Genomic DNA, 15,483 nt, shown 5'->3' with positions numbered 1-15,483 from the left:
TGATGTCTTATGAATGCAGGCCTTGGCTTATAGAACAAGATGAACAGACAGTATAGAGGACATGTTCTCCAAGAAAAAAAAAATCTGCAGCTAGTTGTTTTCCATCCAATTGGACAGCCTGTAGCTTCACCAGCTCTTCCTGGTTGATTGGCTGCCTCTAGCTCGCGGTTGTTCCCTCTGAGCTTCACATCCGGGGTCACATGGTCCCCTGGCTAATAATGTCACAGTGAATGACCGGCCTCCAGCAGCCTGTCAGGTTCAGTGGGGCAAAAGATGAGCACCCAGTGTCTCCAAAGCATCCTCCATGTCTAAAACTGCCCGCAACTCAGGCCTTGTAGTTTTACAGTGGTAAAAATATTCAGTCTGAAAAACGTTAATGTGACGCTCTACGGAGAATGTTGCTACAGGTTTCGTCACTAATTACACTCTAAATCTGACACGTGCATGTCTACTATGCTGTGCCCTAATTCTTTATGTCCTCTAAGTCCCCTCTCGCCTGTTTTAGAAAGGAGCAGTGTCTCCAACTCTCATGCTGGGGTGTCTGTTTCAAGACAGCTGCTGACAGCTCAACTAAACTTGAGAAGTCTCAAGTCTGACGGTAAAGGATCTTTGTAGTCCGCTCTGAAGCCTTGGCCTCTCCCGGCTCCCTTCTTTCCCACATTTTAACTATATGGGATGAATCGAGCCCTCTTTTTTTTTGTCTCTAGCATGTTAGCTGTAGAATCTCTAAACGTCCTGCGGGATTACCACCTGACTGCTCTTGTGTTAATCTCCTCATCTGTCAGCACCAGAGGGGGGGAGACCCTTCAGCTGAAGTCCTGCCTGGCCCACAGGAACCACTCACCCAACAGCTGGCCTTTCATGCGGGATGGTCAATTTAAATCCCCTCTAACAATAAACACCAGCGAGATTTACTATGGCACATAATGTATATAGCATGTGGCGCTGTTGCTCTCACTTTCTGTGACCTCTGAGTCATTGTTGCTTTGGAATGTGGCCCATGCACAGTGGGGCAGTAAAAGAGATTAACGTGTTGTTTTCCTTTATTTTCTTTTATTGGCATCTGTCAAAGGGAATCCCTTAATATATATTATATACACAGTATATATCTATAATTCTGCTGTCATTATGAGGTGTTTTTTTCCAATTTCAGCAAGAAAGAATCCCCATATTTAGGAAAAGTATTGGTATATTTCTTAAGAAAATGGCTGATCTTCCTCTTAGGCATTATTTGCCTGTAATATGACAGTTCACCATTTTTACCAGCAGGAGGATGACTTCAGAGCAGCTGTCCTAATCCGGCTGCCTGAACACTTGCTGATCAGATGCTGCTCTGTGGCACCAGAAGGCACAAATAAAGCCATGTAAAATATATGCATCAGAAGGGACGTGTCTTATTTTGAAACACCAGTTCTCCCTGTCTGAGTTTGAGTTTAGTGCTTCGCTGCAGGCTCTGTTCAAAACAAGCTTGATGCAAATGATATGAGGAACAACTTTTGTTGTATAACTCATATCCTGATACACCATGGATAGCAGTGCTGGCTTGCATTTTATGTGAAGACAAAATGCTTGCAGAGACGGTCATAACTCTGAAGTGTCATAATATAGAGAATGCCCCGTCCTCAGTGTGTTTTACAGCTCCAAATATATGAGAGAGTTACAGCAGCTATTTGTGTAGACGCATTAATACATCCCAGATGATAAATTACCAGCACGGAGCACGTATCATGTCTCTCCTGCTTAAAGCATGTTTACTTTTCAAACACGCTTCACATTTAAGTGTGGCATTTGTTAGGTAACTAATCTAAAAAAAAAGAGAGAGAAACATAATCTGGTAATCTCTCTCTGTCATTTAATGTGCAAGTTATAAAACACTTGAGGGTGCAGATTAATGGGAGTTTATGGCAACCTCCAGGACTTGTGTGTGACACAGGTGGCTGGGTGCACCTGCCCAGTCTGTTGCTCAGTGGGGTCAGTGGTTATTCAGGGCCCAAAAGCCAGCTGTTTACCCATATATCCTGTTTTGCTCTGGCTGGCTCATCCTGCGCAGTGGCCATGCCATAAACTACAGCTAGTCATGCCACACAGTCATCACCAATCCACACCTGTTTTTGAGCCAATATGTGAGCTAAAAGTGTAAGCACATTATGGTAATAGGGAGGACATCCATTCTCTCTCTCTCTCTCTGTGTGTGAGGCCCTTTTTCTATCAAGTTAATTTTTCAAAATGAAAACAGGGACGCCCATCATCCACAGATGAAAAGCCACAGACACGGGGAGCACTATCCTTAATGAAAATTCAGCTCAATAATAACCCTGCAGGGACACACTTGTCGTTTTATATCATCTACAAGATTCCTCGGGGAGTCGTGTTTTGTCGTGATGTTTATATAGTGAGCTACGATCCTTATATTTACGACTGATCGATACTGACCTCTTTTTCAAATCCTGTTCCTTTCCCCGCGACGTGCGTCACTGGCGTGCAATAAAGACGCAAAGGCGCAATTGTTAGCCTTTTCTCTTTTTATACAAGCAAGCAAGCAGCGGAGACCGGTCGCTATACTCGGAATAAACATCGCCGCTGTATCGCTGCCCTCTGTCCATCTTTATTATTAGCGCTTCGCTCCGCCCTCCTACCTGTAAATCTCCCCGCTCTCCTCTGGAGCGGATCTGACAGGCGCTCTCAGCTGGCCGCTCCGTGCCAGGGCTGCAGGGGACCGAATGGAGACAGCGACATCCACCCGAGCGCCAGTCCTTTTTACGCAGAACTGACAACGGACGCCCGCAAGAATGTGTAGTCTTTTTTTCTGTTTTTGTTTTTGCTCCGCAGTGACAGCTAAACAACTGTAGAATTAAATAGTTTCTCTTGTATCGCTTTGTGGGAAACCAGGTTCACAGTCGATTGACGCTTAAGTGAAATCGATTCTCCGCCTGCTAATCGACAGGATCCCCTGAATGGAAGACGGCTAGAGAGAGGTCGCCCTCGCCAAAAAAAACAGGCAGCAACACATTTTTCCACTGTCGTCGTTGTGTTGTGTTGTGTTTACATTATCAGAAGTATCACTGACAGCCTCGACGGCTGTAAACGACGCCGTCTCTGCCATGGCATATGGCGTGAAAGAGCCAGAAACCCCCTCAGAATGAGACACGCTTAAGATTCGTCATTATTGCGGATTTAAATGTCTCTCTCAAAGGGCCACCGACCCGCTGCTTCGGTCCGGTTCGCGCGTGTGGTGTCTCACGCTGTCAAACAATTTATAGGTTTTTAAAAAAAATACAGAGACTCCATCGGGTGGGTGAACATAATCTACAGCAAAGAGGGGGATTTTTTTTCCAAGCAATATGGCTGGTGAGTGGGGCTGGGGACGCTGGCACAGGCTCTCCAAGGCTCCTAAATGCTAGCCGAGGCAGATGGCACGGTTCCCCATGGAAGCGACAGCTCTATGAGGACAAGCAATATCAATAATAATATAAATCCGGACTCTTCAATCTTAATATCCAAGATGGAAGACGTTGTCATCCCGTTCTCATCTGAGGTGCCATGCGACAATAATGGACAGCGCATGTGGTGGGCATTCCTCGCCTCCTCCATGGTGACGTTTTTTGGGGGTCTCTTCATCATCCTGCTATGGAGGACCCTCAAATATCTGTGGACTGTTTGCTGCCACTGCAACATAAAAAACAAGGTATGGATGCTGCCAACAGTCCTTTATTTTCATATATAATCACTGATGTACACGCTGCAGATGTATTTTTTTCCCCCTGTCACACTGGCCTGACTCTTAATGGCCTTCTCTGTGCCACTAAGCTTTAGGCTCCACTAAAGAAATATTAAGCACCCATTCCAGTGCCTGTAGAAATGATGCCTCATGATTGTTGTTATTGTCCTTTGGCTGTTTACTACCTCCCACTCTTGAATGAAGGGGTTGATGTTGCATGACAGATATGGGTGGGCTGAGCGGAGAGCTTCTTTTTTTTAATCTACTTACTTCAGCAGTGTGTCCACATCAGCTCCTTGTTTCTAGGACAAAAATGAAAAAATTTGTAACCGTGTGAGACTTAATGAAGCCCACTGAGACTTCTCATGTGGACACTTTCATATGAAACGTTGCTCCTCAGTTTTCACATGTGTGTGTGTGTGTGTGCTTCACAGTAAATGTCTTTGAGGAGTGATGAAGGTAACCTGTCTGCAGGACTAATCTAGAAATAGGACAATAAGAGCGACTGCCCATTAGTTTGCTTGGGGTCTTGGTGAATCACGGCTGATTCACATTAGTATTAGAGCCTGCTTCATACATGAGTCACACACTTGTGTATAGTGCAAGTGGCTCAAAGTGTGTTTTATTTCATAATAACGTGCCTGGAATGATAAAATATCTTGAAGGACAGTGACAGTGCCGGTTTGTGGTGGTAGAGAATGGGATGTAGTGACAGTGATGGACAGATGAAGGAGAGAGTGATATTCTTTGTCCTTGATACGTTTTTAGTTGGATCCGATTCAAATGGATGACCAGTGTCCCTCCTGCTGCTCATCTGTGTGTCCTTTTGGTGGCCTTGACCCTCTTCTGTGCATTTCTGTGGTGTATAATGACAGGTGTGAGACAGGGTGCAGAGGGCAGCCTTAAACTGACAGCAAATGCTGAAGGTATTCCTTTTTTTTTTAGCTGTTCTGAACATTAAAAGGCGCCTGGTTTTTCAGACTTAGTTTAGTGCATCTATGTTTTTTGCTTTTTTTTGTGTGAAAAGTTGAATGATACTTCAAGAAAGACACAAGAAAATATTGATACTCATGAGTATTGTGAAGTTTAAACACTATATTGTTAATCCCAGATTGCACACACACACACACACACACACACACACACACCTACCTTGCTATCCAAACAGCTCATGTTTGCACTGAGAGATAATTCTGCTCAGTATTTCTTGGTTGTCAGCCTCCTGTCATTTTGTTACGCTCATGAATTGCAGCATCAGAAGTGGCAATAAACCATATGTCATCCCTCGTACTTATTGCCAGACAAAGTGATGAAAATGCATGCAGTTATAATGAGGCATCCATCATGTGACTGCTGGTGGGTATCTGCTTGCATCTCGTCACTTATAAAAGAGGAGAAATGGTGAAAACGAAAGCACGTACTTGTTGGTGCGCCCCTTCTTTGTGTTGCTGTGTGTGGAAGGCAGAGTCATCCCGTTGGGTGACTTTGATAGGCTTGACACTTGGCTGCAGAGGGAAAAGGCTTGTTAGGAGTATTAAGAAGGGGAAACTAAATCTGAGTTCAGCTGACTGGTGCGGCCAGCGATGTTGGCATGTGTCAGAAACAGGATGCATAGTTGGCGTGTGGTGAGGTGTTTTGGGTGGGGGGGAGTGGGGCGTAGGGGTCGATGGTGGTCGGCTTTCTGTGACAGTACTGGGAACCTGGAATCAGAGGCAACTAATAGAGGTGGAAACTCTGAGAGAGACACAGGAGGAAGTGGAAACAGGGGGTGTGAGGGTGACGAAGGGTTTTAGAGGGGTGGTGTTGCATTGCATATGTAGTGTCCTCCTGTGCTCTGACACAGCTGCATCCTAATTCTTTTAAATGGCCCTCTTCTCTGCTAGGATTATTGAGCGAAGAGGTCAAAGAGTCACAGGAAGAAGGGAATAGATAAGAGGATGTGGCAAAGTGACATTTTTGGATTTTTGGTGAGCGGTGAGTCATCACTACAAACACCTGTAGGAGTTGTAGGAACATTCTGGCTTCAGTCTGTATAATGAGACTTTTGTATTGAGGGCTACTGAACTGTAATTTATAGGTCTGCTGCTGTCTCTTGGGTGGACGATAAAAAGTCAACATGAAAATAAAAATAACAAACCCATATTGATTTTTACACTGCCGTGCTAGTAATGGTTGATTTTATGGCATCATTTATCTGCTCACATGCCATTTTTAAACCACATATCAACCACATTTGTAATTCGATTTGCTCTCCTCCACCAGGCTGTCTGTGAGAGCTGCTATTATTTCATTCCTCTTACAGCTTCACACACACACACACACACACACACACACACACACACACCCTAAATAAAAGGGCTTTCCTACTGAGGAAAAGACTCACTCAAGACCATCATAATACATATGCATGACTGAGAGAAATGTAAGCACAACCACTCAAGTGATACTGAAGTGGAGGAAACTGCTGCCATGCTGCGAGCCTTGTTAGCATACTATAAGTGCGCTCAGTTTTCCTCTGTGTAACGGAGTGTTGGGCTGTCTTCTGTGCTGTGCTGCCTCCCCCTTCAGCATGGTTATCTAATGGTCTGGTTATCTACTCTGCATCATGCCACCTCCAGGAGTTCTTATATGACGTCTCTGTTATGGGGGGTGGGGGCAGTGAGCTCTGGTTAAACATGAATGGTGCTGTGTCGCTCTCTGTAGGAACATGGCGCTTTGAGAAATACCTGATATGGTTTGGGAAATTAAAAAAAAAAATTAAATGATTATTCAGATTACACAACGGCTCATGCTGCAGTCCACACTAGAGATTTGTAAAGTAAACACTCAGCTGTAATGTTATATATGAAAATAACAAGCAAAATCTCCTATTTAACTTTGGATCAGTTTAGGTCGTTCTTAATGTTCCCGTTTGTGTTATGTTCTTATATAACTTTTAAAATATGAAAGTTGTTGTGTTGTTCTTGTGTGCTATAGGCAGCAGGGTTATGTTAACACTGTTAGCTATTGTATATTGATAATTTAATGTATTCCCAGTGACAAAGAGAGCAGATGAGGGAAATGTGTGGCTTAATCTGTCAGAATTAAGCCACACCACAGTTGGCCGACAGTCTTTATGATCTCTAGCTTTTTCTTCTGGAACTGTGCGCATTGTTTTTTTTTTTCTTGCCTCAAGGTCAAGGACAGAAATGTAGTTTTGGGTTGTGGTCTGTGTTGATGTCCATGTGAAAGAATAGTAGTGCTAATCTGCTGTAGCAAATGTAAAACAACATGCTTATCTAGGCTCCAGTGTTACTGCTGTAGCTCTGTCCTGGGGAAGCTGTGTGTGTGATGTCTTGCCTTAAATTGCATTTCCCATTGAAAGCCGCTGCGTTCAGTAGCCGTGATGGCTGCCGTGATTTAAAATTACAGGCTACAGCTTGTTAGGAGGGAGAGGGTTCTTACACTGACAGGCAGTCACAAGTCAGAGTGGACTATTGTGTGCTTTAGTCCAAACTGTCCATTGATTCACTGTGTTTTGTGGACTTGTATACCCAATGAGGGCTAAAAAAACACACCTCCCACCTCAGCCTGGTGTACAACAGCTGATGCAGCTACAGCGCCGAGCACCTTCAGCCTCCCCCTCATCCCCTTAAGGTGCAACATGCAGTGTTTTATGTGCACTTTAGAGCCGGGCATCAGATCTGCACAAATGTTTCTGTCCAAACAGCTCTGTGTTTCCATATTTCCAAACATTTTGATTGATACAATGCATGAGAAATATTGCCATTCTTATATATATTGTCCATTTTTGCCCTATTTATCTGCGATCCTTTTTATTTATTCTTTGTTTCCTGCGCATCCTGATGGCAATCATTGGATCATTACAGTTTAATTTGGCTTAATGAGAGTTTGATGTGCTGTCTGTTGGTTCCTCACTCACTCAAGGCCAGATTCTGCAAAAGTGATGTGACTAATAAAGTGGAGGGGTGAGGACACATATGGTGCTAAAACTGCATTTTCTTTGACCCCTGCCAGTGTGCAGTTAGAGGTTCTGTGAAAGAGTACTATGACTGAAAAAGCTTTCAAATGCATTACAGGCTGAAAGGTTAAATGTGTTCATTTATTTTCTGTTTTCATCACTTGGAAAAGGAAGCCATGTTTTCTCTGTACACTACAATTAACATTATTACCACCACTGAAACTAAAAGCTTGCTACTCCTAACACTTGTCTTCTGTCAGTCAATCAGCATTAGTTCACACAAAGGCAAAGGTAACACATAATGCACGTTTTTCTCCTTAAGAATTTACTTGTAAAACATCTTTGTAGTGACTCAAAAGTAACTTTCCTTTATGTGCAGTTTGAATGAAGTAACTTTAACTACGCACTAATTTTCATCAACCTGCCCTCCACTGATCATCTCTAATGAAATGTAGCAGCTGTAAATCATCACAATGCATTTCCCATAATTGAAGATTATTGATTTTTATGCTCTGATGCTTAGCTTCCATTGCAGAGGAATTAATCAAGTCTGAAACCCACATCAGGGATTGTGTGTGTGTTTGTGTCTAAGTGTTTGGCTACTGTTTGCCTGCGTGACAAGGAAAACACGGAATCTACAGTGGAGTAAGCGAGGTATGCCGGGACACTCTTCAGTGTGCCCACCTTTAAGTGGAATGGATTGCGTAGGTGCCTGCAGAGAAGAACTGTTGTGAGCTTGTGTATTCCCTTGTGCTTGGCAACGCACCAGCTGCATTTTGCCAGAGCAGCATTGAGCACACACCCTGCCATCAGCTGTCGCTTTCACTAACCTCGGCCTAACTTGGCCCAACTCGGCCCACCCCATCCCACACTAGCTTACTAAAATCCACAGCTAATTGAAGAGATATAAAATGCAGTGGCCTGATAAAATGAGCACATCAAGTAAAAGTATAAAGGTTATTTTTACCTGCATGAATGTACGCTATTTGATGTGAGCGGAGGAATGTGTGTGTGTAGGTGGACTACTATGATCTGCTGGCCAGTGGTTGAGTTACATGTGTCTTGTCATGTGTTGTTGACACTTAGTGGAGTGGGCGTGCCTCACAGCTGTCCCAGGGCAAGGCATGATCAGTTTCCATCACAGCAGCCATGGTCATTCCCAGCTGCTCTGATCTGCCTTAGATAATGATTATTTCCATAATCGTTAGACTGGCCTGGGGTGAGAGAACCAGCAGTATGGAATGAACCCAGGACGTGGCCAAGAGAAGTTTCTGATGCTACGCATAGAAGGAGGCAAGAGGGCACAGCAACAGTGATTCAAAGTGTTGTTCTTTGTTTTGGAAAAAAAATGAAACATTAGATTGCATCCCCTGTTTAACAGAAAAAAATGCATGAAACAGTTTGAACAGTTTAGTTTGAAATTTGTGCTGCCCGTCACCAAAAAAAAAAAACATTGAATTCAAATTACAGAACGATTTCAGACACATGTATTGGCTGTAATTACTCTCACTGCTAGAAGGGTGTGATAACACTTTTGCACTGTAGCGTTAAGATTCAGCAGAACAGCATGTGTAGTAAAATTTGATGAAATGTGTGTTTTCTTGTTCAATAATCTCTTTCTCTGTCATGTAACAAATAGATACATTGATGCCATACATCTGCTTTCAGAAAGTTGCTCTGTTCAGCAACACTGATTAGCTCTCCTACTCCTCTGATGTGGAACGTGTGACTCATGAGTTATTATTCAGTCTTTTCTGGGCCCTAATCCCTAATTCTCTGTGCCTGATTTGATGGCCATCTAGGGACAACTTTAGTGTGCCGTGCTGATGTATGTTAATCCACAGACAAGGAGAGGCCATATATCCAGCCAGACTATGTATATCATGAGACACAGAGGTCCACTCTCCACCCCCGCACTACCCAAACTGTGCTCCCCTGCTGTCATGCTGTTATGTCTTCTTTGGCCTGTCACTGGACTATTAAAAGGACACCCACACCCCAGGAAGCATTCAGAGGTCAAAGGTTAGAGGGGATGGGTATACCTGGCTCCACCAGAGGGAAGAGTGTTAGAATGGCATTCCCATCATTGGAAGTGTGCGATAGGGTCTTAAGCTACCTGATCCTTGCCGAGTCAAACTGGCAGTGGGAAAACCATTTGCATATACAGTATATCTGCTGGCTGAGACAGGCTCGGCTAAGCTGGCATGGGAGGCCTGCTGCGGGGAGATAGCTAGCTTGTACCTGGCTAGCCAGTGGGATCATAGCTTCTGGTTTCTAGTCTACTGGCTTTCCTCCTCAGCTGTTGTTGTCCTTAAATTCCTTAACATAAGAGGAAGTGTGTATATGTGTGTATGTGTCTGTGTGTGTGAAGGTCGAGTGCACTCACCTTATAGTTAAGCCACCCAAGTCAAAATTGCTGCTATTTTATAAACCACAGCAGGTTCAGTGACTGGAAAGAATGTTTTAGTTTGATTTGTTTCTGTGTTCTAAGTGCTGCTGATTCTGGTGCACAGTGCAGCTTTTTATGTTTCTTTATCATGTCTTGTGTGGTTTTGAACCTGAGAGTTTTTAAGGAGAATTTCAGTTTGATCAGTATTGCTGATTCTACATGCATGTGCAGTTTTTCTTTTGGGTTTACCTTAAAATCTGTAAAACACAAAAAGTGTTCTGACCTTCCCTGCAATTTATCATGGCTCACACTATCTCCACAGCCCTGTTGACTTGTATTTTATGGTGTTGATTATCAGGCTAAGCCAGCCATCTCCTGCTCTCCTCCTCATCTTCGTTCCACTCCCCTTAGCCTGCCACCCACCCTCAGAAATCAGCAGTGCTCGTGGTGCACTGATAAATGGACATCAAACCGTGGGCAACGTAATAATCAGTGCTTTGAGCTGTGTGCAGTGATGCGCGCACACACACACACAGAGAGTGTGTGGAGGACACGGCTGTGACCTTCAAAAATCTCAGCAGGCGGTGTTTCTGCTTCCTATTTAGAGATCAAATCTCTCACTTAGTGCAGTGCATGGCTCTGTAAGGCCAATCCTGTGGGTGAACACACAGGCAAAGCTTCCTTTCTGAGAAAAAGTGTTGGGACTACATGTCGCCACCACCACAGCAGCCATGATTCTCAGCAACCGCTCTCAATTAACCTCAAAGGGGTCCAGGCTAATATGCTATTTGTTATTCTCCTAGCAGGCTAACAGCAGGCTCAGGTTGCTCTGCCCTCATAGACATGTTGCAATGCAGTACTAAACGGCAGTACCTCATTTGGCTCCATCCATGTCAGTGTCTATTAGTGAAGTGAGCGCTAATAAAATGAAATGTTATTTAAGTGTAAATAGTCCGAAAGACATCTTGTAAACCTATAAGCTGAACCTTTTTCAGCCAAACTGCGTGAGCCTGCTATCTAATGATTTTGCCTCTTTTCTTTTTCTGAGATTTTCCAGTGTCTGCGCAGAATAAATAACCCAGCTGTCAATTACAGCCTTGTTTGATGCTTGAGAAAGTGAAATCCCAGAAGGTCTTGTTTCAGTCAGGTTCTGTCTGTTGCCCAGCATCGCTCTGAATGCAATGAAACATATCTAGACATGAGCCAAGTGAGGCAGACCAATTTCAGAGTGACATGAGCTTTGTAAACTGATGCCGCTCGCGTTGAGCTTCTAAATGACAGCATGTGTAGACATCATGTACAGATGATGCACAGAGGTTCATTGCTGGGTGCCTTATTAAAGATGGATGATAATGTAGAGCTGCCATGCTGCTCTCTGACAGCCTATGCCATCGAGATTAAGCAACATTGTAATTGTTGTTAAGTTATCCGCTCTCGTGGGAGACATTTGGACAGTAGATACCTTAATCTGCTTTGAAAAGTGTCTTTTAGATCAATGAAAGCTATTGTGAACGTCATGGATCGGCTTATATAACTGTGTTGCACATCACTGCACATGGTACACATAGTCTCTTAGAGATATAATGTTTGCATTTGTATGAAGTAATTATTCAGGCCAGCCTGTCTTCACTGTTCTCAGAAGCTAGAGAATGTGGCAGTTTTTTGAGATTAAAATTGCTGAACCTAGCCATTATGCAACAAAGGTATGAATAGATATGTGTTTAGTAGAAGTGTTTCTGACACTTATAGAACCTGTTCTGTTGTTTTACAGTAGAAATGGGGTGGCTCCTTTGTAATTATTGACATTCTGCTTGTTGACTAATGGTAAGGTTGGTGATTTGATCCTTGTTTTCATGTATTAAAATGGCCCTAGGCAAGAAATCCCAAGTTGTTCTGAAAGGCAGGCCAGAAGCTTACATGGCATCGCCACCATAGTGTGTAGATGTGTATGCTGTATACCATTTTCAATTGATTCTGTGTGGCGGGCTGTGTGATAAGAAAGCAATTTGTGAATTTGTTCGTGCTATCACTGTGCTGTTTCTTTGACCAGTGTCAATCCGGATTCACACTCTGCATGTTTCTGGTCAGTTTGTGGCCTGTGTTGAAATGCGTGGTTCAATTATGACGCTTACCAGGGGAGCAGTAAGGATTAGTTCTAATATTCAGAGAGCGTAATTCTATCAACGTGGCTCATCTAAGACGTGGAATCCATTGGCCACGGTGACACACACACACGCACACACACACACACACACACACGTACAGCAGCTGTGCTCCATCTCAGTGTTTTGGCAGGATGTAGTGGTCATGATGGCAGCAGGCCTTAGCTATTCTGCACAAGTGAAGGTTTTCAGCACCATGGAGAGCTCAGGAAGGGAAGCAGAGGGAGGAAGGCTTCCTATACAGCTGTTCAGTGCTGTTTGAGTGCTCAAAAAGTGGTTATGACACATAATGTGATAATATAGAATAGAATAGAAATACTTTATTCATCCCAAGCTGGAAAATTTCACCAGTACTGTTAGATTTATTTGAGCAGTTGTTTGACAAATTAGAATTTTTTTCCCACTCAAACTTTTGGTCAGCAGTCATAAATATTGATGAGAATTTGAAAACTCAGATTTCTGTTACAAAAAGCAGGCTTAATTGGTTCCACTTAAACTAAACACACACGTCAACAGTTTGCAGGGATGGAGTGGGGGAGGTGAGTGGGAGCGATTTTTGAATATCCCTTTAATTAGTGAATGTTGCGAATAGGGTGGAGCGTCCTCTGTCCTCTCTATGCCTTGCACACTGTGCTATACCAACACCGCAATCTTATGCATATAGGGTTAATAATCCTCTTCCACAAAGTCTAGATGATGTCAAAATCATACTATTCTTAGACGCTCACCAGCAGAAAATGTAAAGTTTCTCATACAAGTGGGGCTAAAGGGGAAAAAAAAGGTTATTCCCTTGGGAGCAGTTGCTCAGCATATTTCATGGGAATCTTCTTATTAGATTATGCATATTAGATTACATCATAAGCAAAGCTGACATTTGGGCCTAAGGGGTGCCACTGGGTGGAAGCTCACAAATGTTCAGAATTGACAGGGTTCATTCTTTGGGGAACATAAATGCATTCAGTGGATATAATATTTTCTTGTGTAACTGTTTGGCCTGCAGACACTAGAAGACAAAAGATGGTGGAATAGAGTATTGTTTTATATTTTAAGCCTAAAGGTCAGAATAAAGCCTCCTTTGATACCTAAGAAAAAAATATAATAATGATTTAATATTTAGTAGTATATTATATATTTACTAAGCTTTACTTAATTATGTAAGACTAAAGGCCTTAAGCTGTAAGACAAACTGATGACTTTAGCAACTTCCCTTACTGAAGAAATGCTTATAGGGCCTAATTAATACTGGAGTATTAAGTTCATATAATTTAGAGTGCAGAACAATGTGTGTATTTTTACCATCTAACCTATATATATTATAATATAGTTTTGGTTTAATATTTACATAAATGTATAATGTACACATTACAATGTTGTTTAAAAACACTTTAAAAAGCATTTAATTAAAAGGCATCTTAAGGGCTTATGTGGTAAAGAAGAGATGTTAAAAAACAACTTTTTCTTGACAGGAGCAGGCAGCAGCAGTGAGTTCTGCAGGAACATGCAGTAATTCTTGGGAGTGGGCGAGTGTGGGATTGGTGAAAACTGTCCAATGCGTAATTAAGACATCAGGGGCATTAAGAAGACTTAAGAACACACTCCTGTGTGCTGTTATTTGTTGTTGTCATGACACACAACATGTTAATACATCCCTCTGTTGCTGGTTAGAAATGATGCCTGTAGACAGCAGGGTTGGTGACATATATAGATTTTTGGCAAAGGATGTAATGACTTTAAATCATGATTCATGTTTTTATATTTTACTGTTAGTCATAAGAACTGTATTCTGTGATTAGTGTGATGATTGACATCCTGCTGAGTAATTATGATGGTCAGGTACTGCTGTAAATAGTTTTGCTGCCCTGTGCTCTGCTCTGAACGACGGCTGGAATTGGAGACAGCTGAGCTTAGCAGCTGCTCTACTGCACATTGTCTCAAGTGAACATGAGCAACAGAAGTACTCTAGCAAGTGTTCAGAACGCCACGGGCTTTCACCTCCTTTCCCTCCATTTATCTGTCCTCTTTACTCATACTTTATCTCCCCCCCTGTAATTATTTGCCTTTGTTTTTGTTGATCTGTTGTTGTTTACATACGGTATGCATGTATCTCCCCTGTCACTGCCTGCCCATTTTCTCCTTCCCTCTCTCTCCTGTCCCAAAGCACCTTCATCTGTCATTGTCCTTCAGGTCTGCCCTGTATTCCCCCAAAGGGAGCCACGGTCTGTGAATCCAGTAGCCAGGGAAGACTCTGTTGTTCCTTTGGTCATCTACCCTTGGGAATATAAACACAGGAGGACAGATTATAAGTGATATCACAGATGACACAGCATTGTTAAAATGCTAGGTCCCCCACCACCAACCAAGCAGTCACTCAGCATTAGAGGGCCTGACAAAGGTTGAGAAAGATGGACAGCAGGAAGGGAGTAAGCAGACACAAACCCCTACATGATGCTTTAACTACTTATGAGAACATGAACAGGCCTTACTCTCATATAATTCATGGTGATTTTGATATTTCCCCCTCAGGGATTTAACCTTTGGGTCACTTTGGGTTTAGAACTGGAAAACTGTGAGTAGGGTATGAAGGAGCCTTTCACCTGTCTCAGAAGGGGTCAGGTTGAAAGTTGACAAGGGTCGCAGGAGAAATTAGCCATCTGCATGTTCTCACATGACAGTGAACAGAACAGAGCTGGGGCGACTTTTGAGGTGAAACCCTACCTATGTGAGCTGCACCGCTGCCGTTTCCTCTTCCTTTGGGACCCGCCCTGGTCTGCTAACATGGCTGCTCTGTAATTACTCTGACACGCAGCCTCTGACCATCACTGCCATGCTCGCTGTCGATCAAAGCCACCCGTTCTTGCCAAGGTGTACGTGTGGGTGTGAGAAATGCAGGGTTTATGTGATTTTAAAAATACATGCTGGGCGATAAGAACAAAGACACATGAGTCGGGAAATACATCTCCTTGTTATAAATAGATAAAGAGGATCTGTCTTAGCCTTGTTCAGCCTCCCAGAGTCTAGTCATTACGTCCATTTCCACACTCCGATCCAATAACAGAAAGAAACAGAGCTGCTTTGTTATACAACGGCTTCTTTAAGGACCTTTTGCTTACAAAAACATGACAAATTCAGCTATATTTTCATGTGACGTCTTCAGTTTTTTTTTTGTCTGACTTGCTAAAGGGCTGATACACAGAGAGGACTTGGAACAGCCAGTGGGAAGCCGGTGGGCAGAATGGCAGTGGCTGTGATATAT

At 43.1% G+C, this 15,483-nt stretch overlaps 1 protein-coding gene across 11 annotated transcripts in view; it reads left to right on the top strand.

Annotated features, from left to right (window-relative positions):
- The first annotated feature begins 2,689 nt into the window (after nt 1-2,689).
- The window catches only part of kcnma1a (potassium large conductance calcium-activated channel, subfamily M, alpha member 1a), a 121,039-nt gene continuing 108,245 nt past the window's right edge, over nt 2,690-15,483 (top strand). For all 11 annotated transcript variants that reach the window (XM_028422657.1, XM_028422662.1, XM_028422656.1 and 8 more), the window contains exon 1: nt 2,690-3,685. In XM_028422657.1, coding sequence (XP_028278458.1) covers nt 3,395-3,685 — 291 coding nt within the window. In that variant the 5' untranslated portion in view covers nt 2,690-3,394. The remainder of the gene's footprint in view (nt 3,686-15,483) is intronic.

The sequence above is a fragment of the Parambassis ranga genome, chromosome 15 (assembly GCF_900634625.1).
Source record: "Parambassis ranga chromosome 15, fParRan2.1, whole genome shotgun sequence".
NCBI lineage: Eukaryota > Metazoa > Chordata > Actinopteri > Ambassidae > Parambassis > Parambassis ranga.
This window is presented reverse-complemented; position numbering and strand designations above follow the sequence as displayed.